The 24518-nt window shown below is 34.7% G+C and overlaps 2 protein-coding genes across 2 annotated transcripts; one reads left to right on the top strand and one right to left on the bottom strand.

Annotated features, from left to right (window-relative positions):
* Positions 1 to 3145: 3145 nt before the first annotated feature.
* Positions 3146 to 11200, bottom strand: LOC132550698 (F-box only protein 47-like). Its single transcript, XM_060214789.1, has 9 exons — positions 11035 to 11200; positions 10715 to 10891; positions 10271 to 10347; positions 9759 to 9945; positions 9335 to 9505; positions 5583 to 5741; positions 4873 to 5015; positions 3485 to 3644; positions 3146 to 3243 (listed from the first exon to the last, which is right to left on the bottom strand). Exons 1-9 carry the CDS (start codon positions 11198 to 11200, stop codon positions 3146 to 3148), a joined length of 1338 nt encoding a protein of 445 aa, XP_060070772.1.
* An 830-nt stretch (positions 11201 to 12030) lies between these two features.
* Positions 12031 to 23528, top strand: LOC132550692 (elongator complex protein 4-like). The gene is made up of 10 exons (XM_060214784.1): positions 12031 to 12157; positions 13728 to 13763; positions 14603 to 14724; positions 15320 to 15433; positions 15843 to 15958; positions 16975 to 17096; positions 18051 to 18214; positions 20297 to 20405; positions 21956 to 22062; positions 23009 to 23528. The coding sequence occupies exons 1-10, from the start codon at positions 12031 to 12033 to the stop codon at positions 23132 to 23134; spliced, it is 1143 nt and encodes a 380-aa protein (XP_060070767.1). The 3' UTR covers positions 23135 to 23528.
* Positions 23529 to 24518: the final 990 nt, after the last annotated feature.

Raw genomic sequence — 24518 nt, 5'->3', positions numbered from 1 at the left:
GTCTAAAAATAAAATGAAAAAAAATATTCGCAAACTATCTCATTCATGGTTGTAATAATGCGTGAAAAGACGTGAAACCCATAACTCTACCACACCTAAATTTCGTGTTTGGGAAACAATCTCGTACAAAAATAGAAAATCGAGATAAACCCTTTATAATTTTTTAGTAATATATCTTTCGGAAGTCTTTTTTTAAGTAAATGTAGATCGACAGTGTCATCAGAAAGCAAGAATAGACGTTTTATCTATTCTCGTAGGATGTCCGTCGGAGACTGGCGCCAGTGAATCTACGGAATGACCTCCAAAACACGATAACATACATAACGACCAGCCGATAGCAATAACCTGAACTGACCTTATAGGTGACCGGGATGTTTGATTCCAAATAAAGGTGTACTAATTGTGCATTACCACATGGATCGATATTATAACTTATTCGCGAAAATGACGTTTAGCTATTTCTGTCTGTATATGCATTGTTGTGTATTTAACAATTAAGTGTTTTTATGAATGCAGATACACTCAGTATGGTTGCAAGCGGCATTTAAGACATTTCCATAAGGGTTCATGGAAGCTTTGTCAGTCAGAAGGTAATATTACAATTATATCGACTATAATTACATTAAGAAAATACTTAATTTTATATTTACATAACCGAAGATATTTTGGATAATAACAATTCAGTTTTCGGTTTTGATAAGTGAAAAAGAAACATGAGGGGATCAGCTGAAAAGTGAAATGTTTTACAAGCGCATTGTGAAGTTACAACACAGAGGGGTAATTTGCAATTAGTTTCATTTCATTACATTTGCCAGCTGGTCATTTTGCAAATTTTCCTACAGATATATTACATCTATAGTAAATAAGTATGACCATTAAATGCATCATTCCGCAAATCTACAAGATTCATAGCATTATTGAGAACAGTTCCACTAACGCAAAGATAATATTAAAACACAGCTTGATCTGAGTAGTATCTATTAAGAATTATTTTGTGAGTATACTAAGACAAATAAAAAACAAGACGTGTTTATGAAACACTTTGCAACAAAATTCTGAAGAGGAACATTAAAACTTAAATTTGTAAAGCATTTTTATACTTAAATTTGTAAGGTATTTGTTTCAAAAAATTTGTAAGGTATTTGTGAAACATTTGTCTTCATTGTGGTAATTATTTGACAGTTTAAATTCAATAGTTCAGGCCAATGTTATTTTTTTAAATATAGGTCAAAGGTCACGGCCAAGGTCACATGGTCAAAACCTTTGGTACCATCGGAAAGGTCTTCTCACAATTAACACACCTCAAATAATAAAGCCTTGCATTTTACAGTACAATAGTTATTGGTAAGGATAAAGTTGACACCAAACAATCAAACAGAGAGCACAAAAACGATGTCACTGATTTTTCGATCCCGGGACATAAATAATAAAATTGGGTACCTCTTAAAATACAATGGAACTACTGAGAAGTACTGTAATCAGGGGAAAATTTCTTTAGAAAAAATAATGCAAACTTCAACAATCGAAAGATGGCTGCCAGTTGGCCTATTTAGTTTCTGTTATACTGAAAACTATTAAACCAGAGTATGAAATTTTAGAAACACCTAAGTTTTTCATGGGAAATCACAATAATCATCTATCACTCCATTTCAAGCCTTAAAAAAACTGAGAAAAAACAAATGAAGATATTTTTTTTCTGAAGATTTTTAATACTGTTTCAACAATCAAAGGTTGCAAACTTGTATTCCATCCATTATTCATGGGAAGTTTTACATACACCAGGAACACACTCAAACACACCAAAATTTGTTGATCAAAATTTCATCAATTTTTCTACTTACTGAAGTTCTGTCATTCAGTACCAGATATTTTTGGAATTGTATTTCTAATATACATAGTAATGCATATTGAATATTTTGAAATTTGTAGTATTTTTTCTATCTTTGCATTATTATGACCAGTAAAGCAACCAGCCTTTTGTTTCTTTTCCTCACAGAATTTTTTAATCATTTCAAAAGAAAAAAAAATCTCTTTTACAACCAATAAATCTCGGTGAAATATAAATAAACCTGGAGATATTTTTCTATCAATTCATAACACATAATTCTTTAAAGATTTCTTTATAATGAAGTCGACTAAAAAGATATGTATTTAATATTCAAGCATCACCATCTGATGCACACGCTAACAAACATATATGTATATAACACTTTGTCAAACAGTCATAATCATATGAAATAAGTTAAATATTAAAAAAATAATCACAGCAGAAGGTTTCCAATTTACAATCATTAGAATCACAGATTATACCTACAAGTACCGGCTGTAATTGTATAAATCTGATAAACAACAAACACAAAGACAAGATATATCAAACCATTAGCTTCACAACACACGAAACAAAATAAAAAAGAAGAGGCAAAAAACATGGATATATCAAAATAAAGTGATGAGTAGGTATACACATTGTAACCAAGTCTGGCTGCAGTATTGTCACATTACCTCACCAGTCTTAAAAGTTATGGTGAGCCCAAATACTTGAATAACTTAGACAGTCTAGATCTTTAAAGAGGCACAAGGTAATTTGATTCAAATTAAAAAGAAGGCTACTGCAATTTTTCAATGTTCATAGACTTCAATTATTACTAAATTACATAACTGGGTATACCCATTCCTGTTCAAATATGTTTCTTGAAATGTCAATTTTGTTATTAGATGAAAGATGGGGAATGTTTTCGATGAAGAAAGATGACAATAGGTGACCTAGTTCTTAGCCCATTAGAATAAAAACAGATGAAAATTTGTAAAGTAAACTAATCAAATATCTGTGGTGATATCATCTATTCAAAAACAACACAAATATATGACACGGTAAAACTGATCTAACATGAAAACTTTGATCGAATTTAATAGTTTTATGCAAGACAGGATTTACTTGACATTTCAAATAATTTCTGATGTATCTTAAACTAATGAGAGTGACATTTGTGGTATTTAAGATAGTATTAAAGATCTGAAATATACTTTTATGTGCAATGAAGCTAATGAGGTTTGCTACACTTGATTTTGTGGACTAACAAATATTGTAAATCACAGCTTGAAGCATTAATCAAGTAAAAAGTCCATTTTTTTTATACATGCTGTACTAGGACAGAAGTGGTTTATACGCTACATGGATGATCTTCTTTGTGAATTCTGACATCGCTGTTACCAGAAAGAACATCTCGTTTTCATGCGTGTCATCTGAAAATATATATCTGTCATGTCATATTGGCCAAATCCCAATTGAAAAAATAGACAATTTGTATATTTAAGGAAATGGCGGAAATATCAAGAAAGTTAAAAAATTTAGGTGCATGCATGATAAAGAAATAACAACTTTACAGTACTAAAATTAAGAGGAATTCATATTCAGTATTATGAATGTTTACTAAAATGGTAAGAAAATACCGGGTATGTTATTTCTTAAAGAAAAAATATGTACCTGGATCTGAGAATTCATGTGTATCTAAAATAAGTTCTTTAAACATTTCCATAACATTGTTGAAGTAACTATGTCGGTCTTTTGGATTGTCCAATGTGTCCACAATGTTCTGTACTATTGTCATCACATATGTAAGACTGAAACTGCTCTTCACACACACCTACAGAGAGAATAAAAATCAGTTTGTCTTTCATCTTCTCTCTATTTTCCCCAACATTTTTATATGTTTCTTTACCTCTATTAGTGACAGAAATTAATGTCAAAAGTCTGACAGATTTCATAGCAGCAATATGTGACTGTATTATTATTACACAAATATACTTCAGAACAATTATATATTTGCTTATTGAAGTGTTTGGGAGTAGGAGTAGGGAAGGAGTTAAGAAAATCCTCAATATTTATTGGGTGTTGCATTGGGGGAGGGGGGCCCAAACATTTTCCCCTTAACTCAGTGAAACAAAAGATCCCAGAGGGATCTTGGTGCCCATCGTTGTTTGATCTTTATTTGCTCTTTGAAAGTTGGATCTTTTCCCTTTTTTTTTCCTCTTCTCTTTTCTGTTAGTTTTCTTAATGATAAGAAATTTGAACATTCCTTTGCAGAATGATAATCTGTAACAGCCAAATCCAAGGTGGGTCGCCTGGGAGCCACTATCTTTTCTGATCAGTCCCAAAATCAAATGGGCCAAACTAGAGACCTACGTATGAAATTTGAGAGAGATCCATGCAGTACTTCTTAACAAATAGGGATAACAATCTTTACAAGGCAAAATCCAAGATGACTGCTTGTTGGCCATTTTCTTTTTTTGATCAGTTCCAAAACCAAACAGGTATAACTAGACACCAAGGGGAACCTATACATGGAATCTGAGAGAGCTATGCTGTAGTTCTCAAGAAATAGTGATAACAAACTTTCAAAGTCAAATTCCAAGATGGCCACCTGTCAGCCATTTTACAGTTCTGATCAAACCCAAAATCAAATAGGCACAACTAGGCACAAAGGGAAACCTACATATGAAATTTGAGAGAGATCCATCATGCACTTTTCGAGATACAGTGATAACAAACGTCATTGAAAAAATCCAAGATGGCCACCTGTCAGCCACTTTGTCCTTCTGATTCATCCCATAATCAAACAGGCACAACTAGGAATCAAGGGAAACCTACCTATGAAATTTGAGAAAGATCCATCCAGTACTTCTCAAGAAATAGCAATAAATAGCAATAACAAAAATTGTTTACAGGCAGGCGGACACATAACAGATTGATGGATGAAAAGGCGATTTCAAAAAATGTGTAACCAAAAGAAAAAAGTAAACAACCCCCATCCCCGTCCCCCTCCAAATAAAAAAAAAAGATCTGCAACTATGCTTACATATTACAAAACTTACAACACAGAATGAAGTAGTGATGCTGGCAAGCTCCCGTATCCTACCATTGATTGCTTTACTGACTAGTAATCTAGAGGTGATGTTATCTCCACACAAGATCAGCAGGTGAGCAATGTTCTCAGCAAGCCACTCATCTGGGAGACCTATAGTTACAACAGTCGCAAGTTTATGATGAATTTTAGTATAAACCTGTACTTTATCACTGATGTAAAATAGAGTTTAACTAAATTAATTTCTAAGAAATATCTTGCAAACATGAATTTCATTCGTATTACTGTTTTATTGCTGAAACCATTATTTAGAAGGTATAACATGCATTACCCTACCTATCCTATAGCTAATTTGTTCAAACAGGAACAACACATTTTTTTAACCTGTACTATTTCTTTAAAACAGATGACTATACTCTGCATAATTAATCATGTTCTATAAGCCAATTATAGTGGTTATATTTAAGCTGAATATATTAAGCTTCCTTAGTAAAAGATATTGGGTAATCAAACTCTGTAGCAGGGAGCAAAGATAAAAACTTGTGAACTACCAATGACAGTTGATGCTACTTGCTCATTTTTTCAATTTGAACTGTATCAAGATTTACAGGGTTTATATTAGTGACAAGTTAGCACAATGAAGGAAGTATCACAATAAAATGAAACATTAAGCTATTTTCCCGATGGAGCCTGCATTTCTGTCTCCCGAAAAAATCTTACTTGTAAGTTCATCAAGGACACTGATAACATCATCTTCAGACCATTCCTGTGGGTAACAGTGGAGAACCTGTAGAGCATTAGCGAGTTCATTGAAATGTGCTGCAGACTGTTCCGAGTTATATGGGGAACTCTCACAGACATCATACCATAACACTTCTCCTGCAAAGATATTAGTGAACATACATTTATTGGATTCAGTTTGTACTTAAATGCAAAAAAAACTCAAAAATTATAATTCAACTGATTTTAAGTATGGCTTTAAATCAGGAAGCTGACATAATAGTGTAACAAACACATCTTTAGAAATTGTGAGAAAGAGAAGAGTACCAATTGGTGAAACAATATATGCCCATCCCATGCCAAAGAAATATTCAGACTTCTTGTATTGAAAATAACACACACAGAATATTGTTGGATAACAGCATGCAATTCAAGACAAGAGATCCCAGAGGGATCTTGGCGCCCACCATTTGAGGATCTGTTTTCAGTTCTTGAAGATTTGTTTATTTTTTTTGTTTGTTACAGGTGTTGTAAATGTTCATGAACTGGTCTTCATTGAATGTACTCAATGATGGCACAAGATATTTTTATTAAGCACCTATTAGCAAATATCATTTGAAAAAGATCCCAAAGTATTATTAGATAGCAGTCAGTTACAGGTGGATAATGGACAATATGCTTGTGCTGTATTACTGTCAACATCCAAGATGGCTGCCTGTGGGCCACCTTGATTTCAAATCAGTCCAAAAAAGGTACAATGCACAACTAGGGACCAAGGGAAACCAATATCTATGAAATTTGAGAAAGATCCATCCAGTACTTTCCAAGAAATAGCGTTAACAAACTTGTACGTCCAAAATCCAAGATGGCCACCTGTTGGCCATCTTGAATTCGAATCAATCCAAAAAAGGTACAATGCACAACTAGGGACCAAGGGGAACCTGCATATGAAATTTGAGAAAGATCCACCTAGTACTTTCCAAGAAATATCGGTAACAAACTTTTACTTCCAAAATCCAAGATGGCCACCTGACGGCCATCTTGAATTCAAATCAATCCAAAAAAGGTACAATACACAACTAGGGACCAAGGGGAAACTGCATATGAAATTTCAGAAAGATCCATCTAGTACTTTCCAAGAAATAGCGGTAACTACCTTCTACATCCAAAATCCAAGATGGCCACCTGTGGGCCATCTTGAATTCGAATCAGTCAAAAAAGGTACAATGCACAACTAGGGACCAAGGGGAACCTGCATATGAAATTTGAGAAAGATCCATCCAGTACTTTCCAAGAAATAGCGGTAACAACCTTCTACATCCAAAATCCAAGAAGGCCACCTGTCGGCCATCTTGAATTCGAATCAGTCCAAAAAAGGTTAAATGCACAACTAGGGACCAAGGCGAAACTGCATATGAAATTTGAGAAAGATCCATCTAGTACTTTCCAAGAAATATCGGTAACAAACTTTTACTTCCAAAATCCAAGATGGCCACCTGTCGGCCATCTTGAATTCGAATCAATCCAGAAAAGGTACAATGCACAACTAGGGACCAAGGGGAACCTGCATATGAAATTTGAGAAAGATCCATCTAGTACTTTCCAAGAAATAGCGGTAACTACCTTCTACATCCAAAATCCAAGATGGCCACCTGTCGGCCATCTTGAATTCGAATCAGTCAAAAAAAGGTACAATGCACAACTAGGGACCAAGGGGAACCTGCATATGAAATTTGAGAAAGATCCATCCAGTACTTTCCAAGAAATATCGGTAACAACCTTCTACATCCAAAATCCAAGATGGCCACCTGTCGGCCATCTTGAATTCGAATCAGTCCAAAAAAGGTACAATGCACAACTAGGGACCAAGGGGAACCTGCATATGAAATTTGAGAAAGATCCATCTAGTACTTTCCAAGAAATAGCGGTAACTACCTTCTACATCCAAAATCCAAGATGGCCACCTGTCGGCCATCTTGAATTCGAATCAGTCAAAAAAAGGTACAATGCACAACTAGGGACCAAGGGAAACCTGCATATAAAATTTGAGAAAGATCCATCCAATACTTTCCAAGAAATAGCGGTAACAATCTTTTACATCCAAAATCCAAGATGGCCACCTGTGGGCCATCTTGAATTCAAATCAGTCAACAAAAGGTACAATGCACAACTAGGGACCAAGGGGAAACTGCATATGAAATTTGAGAAAGAATCATCCAGTACTTTCTCAGAAATAGCGGTAACAAACTTTTACTTCCAAAATCCAAAATGACCACCTGTCAGCCATCTTGAATTTGAATCAATCCAAAAAAGGTACAATGCACAACTAGGCACCAAGGGAAACCTGCATATGAAATTTGAGAAAGATCCATCTAGTACTTTTCCAGAAATAGCGGTAACAAGAATTGTTTACGGACGGACGACGGACCACGGACCACGGATGCAGGGCAATTTGAATACCCCACCATCTGATGATGGTGGGCTAAAAACACAATATGAGTAAAAAAAAAAAAAAATATCAAAAGACAATAACTATTTCTCTATCCAAAATTGCAAAAAGCACAATCCTGGTAAGAAAAGTTCAATTTTTGTGTAATTGGTACAATGCCTACCTTGTGTAATGGGTACAATGCCTACCAAGTTTCAGAGAAATTGGCTAAAAATGAGGAAGATCTCCATACAAAATTAAAATGCTAAAAAATCAAAAGGCAATAACTCCTTCAAAAAATTGTTGAACCAAACTGCTGTGTAGGATAACACCACTTCATATCTTGGTGATTTTAGCCTACCAAGTTTGAAAGAAATTGATTGAAAATCGAGAGAGATCCAGACAAGATTGACATTGTGAAAACAAAAAAGGGCAATTACTCATCAAAATACAATCGAATGAAACTGCTGTGCAAAGAAGGGTATCAGTGAAACTGATGAATGTTCCCCGAAATAACTTTATTGGACACAAAAGTTTTACAACAGGCAATAATTCTGTAATTAAGGGGTTGCAGGCCCTGAGTATCGTATACTACACATTCTTTATGTATGACCAATCTATACACCAAGTTTCATTATCGTAGATTTGATGCAAACAAAGATAATAACTCTGTAACTGAGAGGTCATGGACCCTGAATCTGCTACACTGCATCTTGCTTTTGTATGATTGATGTATCCATCAAGTTTCAATGCACATTGCCGTAGTATGATCCTTGCTTAACTGTGGGCAAAGTTATACTTCAGACACAAAAGGACAGACTGAAAAATGGACAGAATGATGGACAAAAGGGTGACTATATGCTCTTATGAAAATTTTCAAAGCATGGAATCAAAACTTCATGTCATGATGATTGAACTTTACAAGTTTGAAAAAAAAATTGAAAACCGAGAGAGATCTCTGGATAAGATTAACATTATGAAAACAACGAGGGGCAATTGTCATTCAGTAAAACATAAACACTTGTCATGGTAAAGAAGCCTACCAAGTTTGAAGAAAATTGGTTGAAAACTGTGGGAGTAGATCTCCTGACAAATAAAAGTTTACAACAGACGCAAATGGACAATGCCATACTATAATATATCCCTTCAAAATTTTTGACAGACGTATAAAAAGCCAAACCGAAATGCACAACTATAAAACTGCATTTCTCTGTCCTATTATTCGGTAAACAGAGGAACTATTCCAGAAAATCATGCATTAAATTCTGGATTCAAACATGTTGGTGTCTTAGAGACTGTATCATTTATGTTTATTAATCCTAACCTTCAACAGCTGGTCCATAGAGAACATACAAAAGCCTAGCCTGGTGTACCATTGGCCACTGCTTCAGAATCCGACTTAACCAAAATGCTCGATCTTGAACCGTGTGACAGTGGTCTACAAACACTCGCCTGAAGAAGGCTCTGATCTGATACTCCATCTGTTTATGTTTTCCTATCATAAAAGGAAGAAAACGAAGAAACACCATGTTATTTAAAAGTCTATGGAAATAAATTGTTTTCCACCCATTAGAGTCATACTATCTATAACTGGCTGTATTTTATTAAAATTATATTATGTTTTCAGCAGAACTTATTAGAAATATCCAATTTTTTTCCAAACATCGAAAGTGTCAGAATAGCTGTTCTATGAAACATCTTTATATTTGAGTATAGAAAAACGGTTATTTTTCACGATAGTTACTAACCTGGTTTTGCATTGACAACAATTTTTACATTTTTCAAAATTGCTGTATGGTGACATACGGCTTCAAACACCCTCAAACACTCAGAATCATCCCATCCTGCTATCACTGTATGAAGAAACTTGCCAAAGCAGCTCAGTGCAATGCACCTCGCCAAGTTTTCACACTTGTCAGTGTTGGAACACATTATCTGTCATCAGATAAGAAAACAAAAATGATGCAGAAGAAACATTTTTAACATGCTTTTAACAATTATTTTTTTCCAAATTAGATGAAAAAGGTGGAGTACATTTCACTCCTGAAAAATAGAGTAAAAATTATAAATTCACAATCAACATTCCAATGATTTTTCATTTCAATGCATCATTTCTAAATTATTTTGCCCAACAATCCTTCATTTCTGAGGCTGATTTTTTTTTTAAAACATTTTTATTCAGTTTACCAAAGTTTAGAGATATTGATAAAATAAATAGAAATCATTAGAAAACTTAAAAAGTTTGCCAGCACAGCCTTACCTTAGTGAGAACTTCATTTACAAATTTAAGACGATCTCTTGTAGAATATAAACATGTAGATCTTTTCATAAGAAGTCCTGCAACAAATTGCTAATTTAGAAACAAGAATCATAATCATTTAGACTTAACCAATGGAGGGAGACTAAGATCAATGAGTATGTCTGACTTCATCAACATTATTTCTTTTCTAGATACCTTCTCGTTTATTTTTATTGTAAAATGACAAATCCCCTGTGACATCACAACCAAAATGACATTTAAATCTTATTTCACAAGGTAGAAGTGAGCTGATTAGGTCTTCACATTTATTCAGAAAATCTACTATTGTAAACTGCAAAAAAAAACATGCAATTGTAAAGATTTCATTTTGAAGTTTCAGATTATCTGGAAATGCTACTACCTATGGGATTTATATGCATGATTATGTATAGAAGTCACAGATACCCATTTGCTGGAATGTCCTGATGACATCAGATTGTTTCTCCACTTGGACTGACAGACATGCGTTTTGCACATGTATTTTTGCCAATATCTCTTGCATAACTGGTGTCAGTACACGATAACCTTCAATCAAATTTCTCATGGATTTAGATGTAATGGTCAGCACACTTAGTTCCTCAACTGAATAAAAAAGAGAATGCAATGACAAGAAACATATTGGAATATGATCATTCTTAGCTTATGTATTATTTTGAAGTTTTATTACATGTGGCTTATGCCATGTATCATTCAAGTGAATACCCAAGAACTGAAATTCTAGATACCATTTAGGAAGTGAAGAATGTGAAACTTCAATTCAATTGGAAGCATGTCAAAATATCCTAAAGGATTTTGGAGTAATTCTTTGGATTTTGTCTCTGCACGTTCTTTTCCTTCCAATCTTCCAGACCTTCTTGGTTTTTTGCATTGCATAAAAACTTTGATGTCCATCTGAAATTTAAATTGACATTTCTTTTTAGAAAATAAGATTATGATTTTAAGATTCCATCAAAAATGCAGCTGAATAGTAATATTAACGATTAAGAAGTAGGAGGCCCACTGTCTAAACCAGTTTAGTTTGGTTCAGTTCGAGATCGGAACAGCAGATCCAAAGTTGACAGACTAAAATTCAAAACTATCCACCCCTGTACAGAATAGTTCTCCTTGTCCTAACAATGTGACTATGAAACATGAACATCTAGCATTCCTTAAATTCATGTTATAAAATGACCAACATTCATACTTTCTGTGAAAATCGTTGGTCAATTGCCAAAGTGTGTAGTGTGTGCGTTAATGTTGTTCAGTTGTCGTCTGCTTCAATGAAAGGTAGTCTGCTGCTAGTCGTTCATTCGTACAGTATCGCGAAAGAACTCCAGGAAGATGTAGAATTCCACTGATCGTTATAAGCGATATTTTTACGAAAATGATCGAAATATGGGGTACTATTTACATACAGAGAGTGAAAATGTTCAATTCTGACGATCAATCAGACGTAAACAACGTCTTCCATATTTAGCGCGTGCTGTCACTTTCATCACACTGTATTATTTAACTCCTTGTTGAAGAGTTCTTCTATAAACTAACCGATAAATATAATGTGTTAACAATCAACAAATGAAACGTCCCATGAAGTGACCATATGCTATGTGTACAACTTATTTAATAATAATGCTTTATACATATGAATATTTCCATTTAGACATATTTAGTTGCTGTTAGTGAGATTATATTATTATAGGTGTGTTTATCGATTCTTACCGACTACGCGAATGTAAACAAATATGGCGGCAACCAGCTTTCAGAGGAAGACACGTGCGAAAGTTTTACAAATTCCTGGGTCTAAGCCTTCGTTATACAATAATCAGTTGCTTGTGTCAAGCGGAGTCCCATCATTAGATAGCATTATAGGTAAATCATGTAATGTTGCCCGATCAGTTGACGTTTTAACGATAACAAATGGGTTCCGGTACTGAATGAACATACAAGTATATGCAGAAGATGAGAATGTCATTGTTTTGTGTTGTGTGATGTTGTAGTATAATTTAATAACAAAGCGTGGTGTATATCATGGTTTATCATATTGTGAATAAACACAATGGCATATTTTCGAAATATTATCTGTCTGTGAATATCAATATGTACGTTTTGATTTCAAAAGCCCAGGTCTGGACCTGGATTCCTCCAATACGACTACATACATGTATGCATGTACGATTATTTTTCAACATGTGTTTAAAGTGCTGAGGTATTTTTTCCTCTATGAATGTGAAAGGAGCAGATTGGTATGCTTAACTTGTACACAGTGTTAATTACGGCAGCTGTTAGTCCACTGACAGAGCGCACAGTTGGATTATCATGCCCTTGGCCCGGGTTCGATTCCCACCGGGTCACTCTTCAGAAATATGTTCTTTATTAAAGATGATGTGATCAGGAGTACTGGTCCTCTTGGACTTTAAGTATTCAATTCGATGAAGTTAGTGTCAAATTTTCAATTTGGTTATCACTATTGTAGAAGTTGAGAGTACAGGTCGCATTACTAGCATTGGCTGGTGGAAATCGCCCTTTAGTCAAGTGGTAGAGTGTCTGGCTAGAGACAGAAGGGTCACTTGTTGGAACCCCAGTGGTGGAAAAGTGTTTTTCACTACTTTATCCTATCACAGATTTGGTGCCATTGACCACTCCAAGGGTAGAAGCAAAAGGAGATTGAGACGCATCCTTGGAGATATTGAACCTGGGTTGTTGTTTTCTTTGGGGTTGAAGACTTTGTGAAGGAAGGAGTAGTGTAGAAGTTGAGAGTACAAATCACCTTACTAACCTCGGTTAGTTGGAATTGCCCTTTAGTCGTGCGGTAGAGTATCCAGCTAGAGACTGAAGGGTCGCTAGTTGGAACCCCAGTGGTGGCGGGATGTTTTTTATTACTCATTCCTATTACACTATGATCACATTTTATTGATAACAAAAACAGAATAACAAGATTTAATCTTGTCACGTTCAGTTGAATAGTAAAAACAAAACAAAAAAAATCTCCACTTGTCAGTTGTTTCACTTTCAGCTTGGCATACCAGGGTTTGGATACAAGTTCATAAATGTAAAGATCTTGGAGAATGCATATTTATTTGACACTGTAATGCTAAAATTAAGTCTGGTATCCCATCTATTGCATATATATATGTTGCTGCTGTGTAATGTAATTTATATATTGTGCAAAAGCTGAGCAAATGTCATATCCTACATCAAATGTATGTCACCAACTGTTTATCAAGGAGGTCAATTCAATGGTATGTGCAGTTATAAACATGTCAATGTAGATGGGAAAACCTTATAAAAAATTTAAAGTTATTTTCCCAGCAGACATGTCCTTCCAACTTTTAGATATAAAAGAAACATCTGAAGGGAAACATAACTAGAAAAGCAAATAACTTATTATGTATTTATTACTGATTTTTATACACTTTATGGAAATTTTGTTCTAATTCAGGTGGAGGGCTTGCTGTTGGATCGGTTTTCCTCATAGGTAAGAATATGTTGTTACTGTAGTGCAGGCTGTGTGATGTCATCCAGTTAGGCTAAGAGACTAATTTTAGATTTGCTATGTATATATGACAGATGCAGATCAAACTTTCGATCTTTCTTTACCTATAATGATATATGTTAGTCCTAAATGCTAGGCGCATAGCTGCCTTTACACCAATGTGTAGCTGTATACACATTGTCACAAAATAAAGCAATTTTCTTGCCAAGTTATCATGATTTCTTTCCACCTATAGAGGGGCTTCTCCGCACAAAACCGACAATGGGAATATGTTCCTTGACACTTGAAGCCAAGGGCTTCTGTTCCCTGACTCAGGACTGTCTACATACACATCAAAATTGTCTGGCTACAGGCCAGAGTGCTGCTTATGATACCCTAATACTTGATTTTGGAATTTTGGAAACATGAAAGTCTGTAATTGCGATGTCATCAAATTATTTATGATTTATGTTTTCTTTTTTATAACTCTCTTGAATTTTGTCATAAACTGTATTATTTCATAACAAAAATGAATAGAGTTTTATATAGGTATCACTATTGTGATAAACAGTCCTTGGTCCTTTAGTTCATGCAGTAGCATTACCATGCAGATGTAGATGGACTGTATGTATCTGACAATAACCCATGCTTGGTAATAAGCTCACCCATGTGGAATGACTTACAAATTCTACTTCATTTTCCTGTAAAAAGCCCTACGCCTTACTTTGGGTCAGAGGTTATGTGTGCTGGTGCTCTTGGCCAAATTTCAGCCCCAAAAATGATTTAGAAACAAATTTGATCACATGCTTGTATCAAAAAGTGGTCCAATAACCTTATTTCAGAGGAGGATAATTTTGGGAACTATGGAAGACTTCTGTTAAAGTACTTTTGTGCTGAGGCAGTGATGACTGGTCACTCTCTACTGCTGTCTAGTGCTGACCAGTGTCCAGACCAAATCACCCAGGTAAGAATATAGAAACTATGTACATTGTATATGTATAAAGTAATCTTAAATGTGTGTTTATACACATCATGTTATTCATACATTTTCAATCGGTTTCTTAAAAGGTCTTTACGAAAATTTTATCCTTTGAGAAAGATGCGTGATGAATCAAAATTTATAAGTAATACTTGTGGAGGAAGAAATTGTTCATTAATAAAGTCGTTATAAATATCTTCATCAAATAATAATTAGCTGCTCAATTTAGGATCCACTTATACAGCTTTCAAATTGTCTGTTCATGGCCTTCATTGTGTGTATTTTGAAACCCATCCATAGAAAAATACAGATACCTTTTAGTGCAGCCTCCTGCATTTTGTTCAGTGAGATAGTCACCACCTTTTATGTGAAATCCTTGCCTTCAGAATGACCCTAATTGTTCAGGAGATGATGCACCCAACAAATATGCAAAGTAATCTTTTCAAGAAATATCAATTTAATTTAGTCTTGGCTATATATATATTTTTTTAATGATTTGAATGTTTGGAATTCCCAGTCCCTTTGTAATGATTTGAATGTTTGAATATAGAAGTTGCCTCTCCCTATGTTTTGATTGCAGGAGTTGCCTGCCCCTATTATTGATGATCCAGGATCTGTGATGACCACACCAGAGGAAGATGGGTCAGAAAAAATGTCAATAGCTTGGCGATATCAACACCTGCCAAAATTTCAGGTAACTTTCTGAGGAAAGGTTTTAACTACCTTTTCACTATAGTGTATTGAGATAAGATACTGTAACTTTGATAAAATTAATGTATCAAAACGTGTTGACTGAAATATAAAAATCAAACAAATAATAAAGGTTATGGTATGAAAAAATGTTTTATCACCTGCACTCACTAGTGAGTTTGTCATGATTATCCAGCACAAGGGGCTAACACAAATTTCAAACTTTGGAATTGGACTTATTACAGGACAATATTAATATTATGTCTTGTCATTTCTGCTAAAACTGTAATATATATGGATGAGCTTATTATCAGATGTGGGCTTATTATTGGATAAATATGATAATACTGAAGTAATGAGACAGATTTGAGCACTAATCCTTCAATATCAAAACTGCCATTCACTTTTTTCAGTCCAATCCATCTACTATTAAATTTGGTCACTATTATGACCTGACCAAAGTAATGGATCCCGACCTGGTCAGTAGCTGCAACCGTACATGTATCGGTCAAGTTGACCTGGAGAAATGGTGAGTGTGTAAATTTCATACTTATGGCTCTCTTGACTATCTTTAACAATTTGAATTTGTTAATGAATTTGCTAAATGAGTTAAAATACTGTAAAATCAACTATATGACACACCCCCAAGTTATTTTGAGACAATCCCAATAATCCTATAACTACCTATATATATTGCTATGATTACAAACAAATGTTTGTTGTGGCCTTGTTAAAAGCCGACCTCAGGAGTCTGTGCTTTTATGATAACTCTTGTCAGGGGTACGGAAAAGCACTTGTCCGCTCGTCATGGACAAGTGAAAATTGTCTCGGACAACCAGATTTATCTTGGTCAGTTGTCCATCGGACGAGCACTTTTCTTCCAATGATAGTAATGTTACAACTTAAATTTACGAAAGGCAGATTTCAATAAAAATGTAAAGAAAGTTTAAAACAAAGATATGTGTTTACGGTACTTCGAAAACAAAATATTCCAGTCTGCACTCTAACTTTTTTGATTACACTGGAACTCCCATGACGTCAAATATACTTAGTTATTTTCCCGCGGTCATACTGATGTCAGATGCTCTCGGGCAGTACCAACATGTACCAGTTTGTATTTAGCATCACCTAGCCAGTAGGATATAAACAAACACTACGGCTAGGCCTAAGTTGTGCACAATGTCTGATGCATAGCAGCCATCACTGCCTAGTTTTTTCACTAAAACTTCCATTAAAAATAGAAAAAAATCACATGTCACATCCCCGCTGATTAAGTTGCCATTTCATGGCTGAATTTGGATGAGTAAATTTCTAATCCATAGGAGTGAATTTTTCAGTCCACAAGTCCTATGCCTAGTGGTTTAAAATATTTTTCCAAACCTCTGCTTATGTGTTAAATATGAATGGTCTCATAACCAGACATGGGCTTATTACTGAATATTGGTAAGAAGTCACTTCCCTTGTTAATACTACCAGCTTATTAGAAGTAAATGTAGTACATGTATGTGCAAAACTAACATGTATGTTTTATTTGTGTCTTTTCAGTGATTCAAACAATGTAATGAACCCAAGATATAGATATTTACTGAAAACCATTAAGGAGAAAATTGACAGTGGAGGTTTTTCTACTGCTCAAGCTCAAGAGAAAAGGAATATTCTACGCATTGGTAATTATCATCTGATGTCCTTTGTTGACACGGAGAAGAGATACATTAATGTTCATGGGTTCTGTTTCTGATTTTCCTAGTTTCTCTTCATGAAAGATATCATCACTTAAAGAACATGCAAAAATTAGGTCACTGTTACTTGTTCAATTGGATCAAAGGTCATTAACTGCCAATTATCTTTACAATTTTTGAGTTGTAACGTTTTAACGTTTAAATTTTGATGGAATTTGCCATTAGAGTGTGTAGGGAACAATAATTATGTCATTAATTATAACTTAGGATGAATGTCAATTTAGCATATCCTTCTTTGATTTTGACTGGTCTGCTATATGCAAGGATGTATAGTTATTCCCCCTCACACAAACTAAATCCCCTGTTATGTTTTATCATATGACTGACCTTGACCCACTTTAAAGATTGTAGGAGTCAAAACTTTCAAGCTTTTAATGCTGGTTTGCTATCAGCTTTGTTTCAATGAGTTTAACAGTCCTAGTATCACAGGTATGAGATTTTTTTTCAAACTGTAAATGTAAACTCTCAAGAAATACAGGCCTATTTGGCCTTTTGTTCATGTAACCCTAGTACTACAATACATGGCTAGGCTAGAGAGAACTGCACTTTAGCTTGATTTGTTGAGCATAAAACCAATAAACCTGAAGTATCAAGTTCAATCCCTAGTGGAGACAGCGATAGTAATAAGCTCTGTTACATTGGTGCCCATGTAGGGACTGAGGAATAATAGTTATCGTTGCTTTCACAGGAAAATTTAAGGATGAAGTTTTTACTGGATGTATAGTATGTAACTCTGGTAAATACTAATATCAATGTACTGCTCAGCTGGAAAGACCTCACATAGTCAAACAACTGAGCACAAGTCTAGTAGGCCAGAGGTTCTGGGTTCGATCCCTGATAAATAAATATTGACAGCTGTTACATTAATTTTTCTGTCTGTAGGTATTCATTCTCTTGGATCACCGCAGTGGGGAGAAAGTGGTGGCTTTTGTGACAACCATGAAGATTTTGATTATTCTCTGCCTCGCTTCCTTTTGGCTTTAAGATCAATTCTCAGGACAGCATTCTCTGTGTGTATGATCACCATACCCACACACCTGTTCCAGGTAGGTAGTGAAATTTTAATGTCACTGATTCTGCACATTTGACACAAGTTGGAGAATTATAGCTGTCAGTTTGAATATATAGCATAGTCACAAACTTGCAATACCAACCCACCTTTGTTCAAGTAAGGTGGAGAAATACTAATTTTAGTTCATGTCCGATGGTGAAATACTGACCCACTTTAGTTGATGTCCGATGGTGAAATACTGACCCACTTTAGTTGATGTCCGATGGTGAAATACTGACCCACTTTAGTTCATGTCAGATGGTGAAATACTGACCCACTTTAGTTCATGTCAGATGGTGAAATACTGACCCACTTTGATTCATGTCAGATGGTGAAATACCGACCCAATTTAGTTCATGTCAGATGGTGAAATACCGACCCACTTTAGTTCATGTCAGATGGTGAAATACTGACCCAATTTAGTTCATGTCAGATGGTGAAATACTGACCCACTTTGATTCATGTCAGATGGTGAAATACTGACCCACTTTAGTTCATGTCAGATGGTGAAATACTGACCCATTTTAGTTCATGTCAGATGGTGAAATACCGACCCAATTTAGTTGATGTCAGATGGTGAAATACCGACCCACTTTAGTTCATGTCAGATGGTGAAATACTGACCCAATTTAGTTGATGTCAGATGGTGAAATACTGACCCACTTTGATTCATGTCAGATGGTGAAATACTGACCCACTTTAGTTCATGTCAGATGGTGAAATACTGACCCAATTTAGTTCATGTCAGATGGTGAAATACTGACCCACTTTAGTTCATGTCAGATGGTGAAATACGACCCAATTTAGTTCATGTCAGATGGTGAAATACTGACCCACTTTGATTCATGTCAGATGGTGAAATACCGACCCAATTTAGTTGATGTCAGATGGTGAAATACCGACCCAATTTAGTTCATGTCAGATGGTGAAATACTGACCCACTTTGATTCATGTCAGATGGTGAAATACTGACCCAATTTAGTTGATGTCATGTGATTTTTTGTTTCTTTGGAATAACATCATGAACTGTGTTTTTGAATGTTTGTAAAATGATGTCTACATATACAGAAAAGATGTGTTTTTAAATGCACAATAATGTGTATCACTTGATTATTCTTGTTAATTTTCTCATTTGTTTACAAGTAATTCTGTCATAACTGAGGCTTTCCTTTTCCAGTGTGAAGATTTGTGTGGTAATTCATCTAGACAAAAATTCAATCTTAGTTCTTCATGTGCGCAATATATAAATTTGGACAACCAATGGCATCTGGTTCAGTAAGTAGTTGTTCTTACTGATTTTGATGTTCTGGATACATTACGAAATGCAAACAGTGACAAATGCAAATATAAATTAGTCCTTATCACAAACAGATGTAAATGCCGGTATCTGGTACAGAATTTATTTGATCTTGCACATGTATATTGATTCCGATATTCTGGATACAGTACAAAAAGCAAACAGAGACAAACACAAACGTAAACCGATCCTTAATGCCGATGGAAATCAATGATTCAGACCTCAAACAATCTGGTAGTGCAGTGTATAGTGAAGCCACCAGCTACTCTAAGGAAATGCCACATGACCTTGGCTGTTCACAGGTTAATTCTAATAAATCAAGCATACCAACAATATCATACACAAAAACATAACTCTGTTGTATGCACTGAATAGAAGTCCTGTGGGGGCTGTGCAGGCTCTGTGGGATGACCATCGGAGCTGAGTGGTTAAGGTTTCTTACCATCCTTATTGCAAGCATTTCAACTCTGGGCGGTGGGTTTATGGCCTACAAGATAGTCACCAGGTATTGGCTGCAGGTCGGTGGTTTTCCTCCAGAAATTTCCACTTTTCTCGACCACTCAAACCTGGCACATCATTGAATGACTGTAGCTGTGAAAAAACGTAAAGCAATAATAAAGTAAACTAAACCCAAATGAAATAGAAGAGGTCTTATGATAAACAATAAGTGCCACAAAGTGCCTGTGAGGACAGTCTAAAGACAGCTGTAAACTGGAAGAATAACAGTGTTTCTTCTCAATGCTTTATTTATTTCATGAATTCATGTTTTCTTCCTTTAAGAGTGCTGCATTCGTGAGTCGTCTGGAGAGATTATGCGATACTGTTGTTCACTTGGAAAGTTTTGCTGGATCTGACAAAGAAAAGAACCCAGCTTACAAGGAATATCATGGTTTGTATTATTTGAAAGCTGGTTGAAATGTTGAGGTTGTATTCCACCCTGAACCTGTAACTGAATAAAGAGTCCTTGGAGTGTTTTGAACCTCCACTAAAGAAGAGTTCCAATTTGTTCATTTTTTCTCTATCTTCCTTCTAGAAGTAACAGGTTATTATAAAATAACTGTGTTTGATATACCCTGTAATTTTTTTCTTTCTTTTTGAAAAACCTGTCATATGAGTGTCATCAACATACCTGTTTGATTATAAAAACTCAATGAGCAGAATTGTTTTTATTCCATTCAGTTTGGTTAGTTCCTGTCACCTATTTTTTTCTTTACATCTTTTGTCATACTGTGATTCTTTTTCATTGCTTGATTTAAAAAAAAAACTAACAGGATCTTAAAGACTTTTCAAGGAAAAATATTAACAAGTGATAGGCAAATATTTCTTCAAAACTAAAATTGATGAAAGTTTTTCTTTACAAACAGTATTTCATCACAAAATCCGTCTGCTATTCTGTGGATTTGCCTGTGTAATATTTTACAGTATGTAATTGTATGACCTAATATGGACAACGATGTTGCTTCATTGATCAGAAATGTCACAACAAAATAGCTTCCTCTGTTTGATTTTTTCCTCTACATTTTTAATTTAAAATTTGTCAATTGTAACTTGTCTGATAAAAGTACATGTATCTCAAATTTGTTTTCATTTTATATGAGATTTTATAAAACTCATTTCAAACTTATTAAGTTTTCTCGTCAAAGCTAACAAAAGTAAAAAGTTAAGTTTAGTTCCAGTACAGGATCATAAGAAATCCACTACAACATACTTGATTGATAATAAATTGAACTTCTAAATAGTTTTCAATTTGTGCTGTTGGATAACATCACAGGCTTATATCAAATTTATAATTAAACTTAAAGTTTTGATTTTCCAAGTGTTTATTAAATCTGTATTTGATGCTGATTTGATTACATTTGATGTTGTAACAGTTTTGATGACACATAAGTTAAACTATTTCCTATAGATTTCAAGTTTTGAAACTACTAATTTCATAAAATCTCATTTGAATTGAAAACTTGTTTAGATTCATATATACAGATATCATATCAAAGTAATTAAACTTTTAACTAGCATTTAACCTATTGCCATTGCATGAAAAAAATTTAGTATTATACAGCGATCATATCAGTTGTATACTGTTCAGACTCTCTACCTATAATAATATTCCAATATTTTCCGGGTTATAAGCGGCAGCTGTTTTCCTAGGAGGACAGGCATGTGGTTTATACTGATGTGGCTTATATGAGGACGAAAAAAAATTCTGACAGATCAAAAAAAAAAAAGAAGAATATCGTCTGGACATTGATTCCAGACCATTATGTATTTCAGGACGGCAATTTTGTTGAGGCGTATCGCATGCACTATTGACCTGCGTGACCTCACACCCTGATAATTTTGGTTGCTGTAACATGTCATTATAACTGTATTATACAGCAATAATGTCAGTTGTACTGTTTAGACACTCCTCAGATAATGAGATTTCTCTTCCCTTTTCAGGTTTGTTCCACATCCACAAACTGCCAAGACTCAATACTCTAACTAGCCATATGCCAGACACTATGGACTTCGCCTTCAAATTAAGAAGGAAAAAATTTACTATAGAGGTGAGGAAGCCATTCCCTGCTGCTACCGCCTTCTCAGTTTCTGTTTCTTATTCACATTCTTTACCACAATCTGTGAAATTTTCAGCAAAAAAGTTTTCTGATTGTAAACTCAGATATTGTATGGTATTGATCCTTATCCACAAGTCCATTGGGGGCATCATATTATGGTTCTCTGTTTTAATGTAGGTGTATGGTTTGTTCCCATTTGTGGCCAATAGAACAGTATTTGTTTAGTAACGCCATCAATACCATTAAATAGGGGTTGGCATATTATTTTTGAATAACATTATATATACTTAATGCTGCATTGCCCTCTAGCCTCATTTTCACAAATAATGTTCCTTTAGGAATTCCCTCCTAGGTTTTTCCAAAGGCAAGGAAAAAGTTATGGAAAAAAAGTCAATGTGAAAAACATTTTCCTTAAATGCTGTAAAATAAATTTTGGAAACTTTAAAGTTTGCTAGATTATAAGAATTATGGTGAAAATGTGGCTTATTCATGAAGCTGTATGTAGTTAAAAGGATATTTCGTCATGGTTTTAATGTCAAGTTTTTACTGAAAACAACTTCATAGACTGTAAAATCATTCATTTTCATGGTGGTTTGATGTGCATAGATTTCATGGGATATCTTAATCTACAAAAATGATCAATAGTTGAAAGTAAACATCATTTTTTTGTGTAAGTGAATTTTGTGATTACTGTTTATCCACAAAGTAAAGTGTTAATGAAATGGTGCTCTTTTGAAAACCACAAAATATGAGCCCCCAACAACATACGTGTTTTCACAATGCTTTAACTTTGACATGACATTGAAAGTATGTGATCTTAACAGTGAAGATTATATCAAAATTGAAGTGCCTGTAAAAGACCTTTCAGATTCTTCATCTTCTTTCAGACTGTAAATAAAGTAGTAGAGATCATGGTGAGATTTTGTTTTCTTTGCAGAAACTACACTTGCCTCCAGAGTTATCAGACACAGCAAGTCGACCACAAGAAGATGCAATACCAAATCTCCGTCCTGGTGTATTGTCCTGTGGCACCACTGGATCTAAGAACAAACTTGATTTCTGAGACAGTTGAACTGGACATTATCACCGAACCCCTGATGTTTGCTCGAAGTTCATCATTATGCTGCCCTTCACTTGACATCTAAAGACAGTAAAGACTTTCGCGAAGTTAGTGACGTTTCATAATGCTGAATTGAACACTCACCTGGTATTTAAATAACTAACTAGTCCATTAGGTCTGCCTCAATTTAATGGATGGGCTTATCACAGAATCAGTCTACTGAACAACAACAGATGTGTGCCGGCTTATTGAAGGACAATCTGTAAAGGTGTATTAAAAGTAGTTTCAGTATTAATGGTAATTTTACTACATGTAGGTTTTCGTTCAATTTCATGCATGACAAAAAATGCTTTTTTTGGAGAAAAATTCACAAAAGTGGAAAAAAATCTTTAAGATATCATAGTGATTTTACATTTTTGTAGAATCATCTAAAAATAAATCATAAACAAAAAAATTGACTTTGTTAAAAATTCTTCTCGTTTTGTTTTTGTATTTTATTGTAGATTGTTTTTACTGGAAAGGAACAGATTTTAAAATTCAAAACATTAAGTGTTAATCTACATCAATGTTGGAGTCCTAAAATGTTGGTAGTTAATTTGATTACATACTGTTTGATATAAAGAAGACTATAGATGTGATCATGTAAATTGCACCTGAACTTTTGACAATGATATCTGCACTGTGACACCATCAGAAGAAATGAAGGTATTTAAGAGATTAAGTATTGACAACACATATGAATTACAACAAAATTGAGCAATTTTTCAATTTGGGCTTGCTGAATATACATTCCTGGTAAACACTTGTTGGAATGGACCCTAGAGGTATATTCTCCTTAGTTCGAGTGTCGAGGTTGAGTGCAAGACTAGTAAGTCAGATGTCCTTGGTTGGAAGTCTAGTGGAGGCATTGAAATTAATAATGAACTCTGTTTCACTGGTTCCTATGAATAATACTGAGCCATATACCTGGCAAGCATGTTTGTAATCCCCTAGAAATTAAGAGAACAAGTTCCAGATAGAACATATCTTTAACTCCATCAGTTGAGCACAAGACTAGTAAACCTGAGGTACCGAGTTCAAATCCTAGGCAATGTACTGAAATGATTAATTACCTCTGTTACATATATATTATATTATTGATTGTGTATGGTTTTCTTCTGATTTTAACATATAATGAGTGTATTACACTGGTGATCACCTCCCTGCCGAATATATTGATATGTGAAAGGCAAACACATTTATGTTACATGACTGGCCAATGAGTTTGCCCCAACCACTGGGCACAGCGACCTAGGAAACACAAAACAACTGAAATTGTAAAGACTCCTGATCCATTCTAGCAAATGGTTTACTACGGCTGAAAATGAATGCTTCTTCATTGTATAGT

Source organism: Ylistrum balloti, unplaced genomic scaffold (assembly GCF_031769215.1).
Source record: "Ylistrum balloti isolate Yb309-2 unplaced genomic scaffold, AGI_CSIRO_Ybal_v1 Utg370140, whole genome shotgun sequence".
Lineage (NCBI taxonomy): Eukaryota > Metazoa > Mollusca > Bivalvia > Pectinida > Pectinidae > Ylistrum > Ylistrum balloti.
Note: the sequence above shows the minus strand (reverse complement) of the source record. Positions and strands in the feature narration are given on the sequence as shown.

Excerpts from the sequence above, each read along its gene's own strand:
- LOC132550698 (XM_060214789.1), bottom strand. The coding sequence starts at position 11,200 with ATGGACATCAAAGTTTTTATGCAATGCAAAAAACCAAGAAGGTCTGGA. Across the intron at positions 9,506-9,758 it reads TGTTGTCAATGCAAAACCAG|GAAAACATAAACAGATGGAG; the intron begins GTTAGTAACTAT and ends CTTTTATGATAG. Across the intron at positions 3,645-4,872 it reads TCACTACTTCATTCTGTGTT|GTGTGTGTGAAGAGCAGTTT; the intron begins GTAAGTTTTGTA and ends TTCTCTCTGTAG.
- LOC132550692 (XM_060214784.1), top strand. The coding sequence starts at position 12,031 with ATGGCGGCAACCAGCTTTCAGAGGAAGACACGTGCGAAAGTTTTACAA. Across the intron at positions 15,434-15,842 it reads AACACCTGCCAAAATTTCAG|TCCAATCCATCTACTATTAA; the intron begins GTAACTTTCTGA and ends CACTTTTTTCAG. Across the intron at positions 17,097-18,050 it reads AAGGAATATTCTACGCATTG|GTATTCATTCTCTTGGATCA; the intron begins GTAATTATCATC and ends TTCTGTCTGTAG.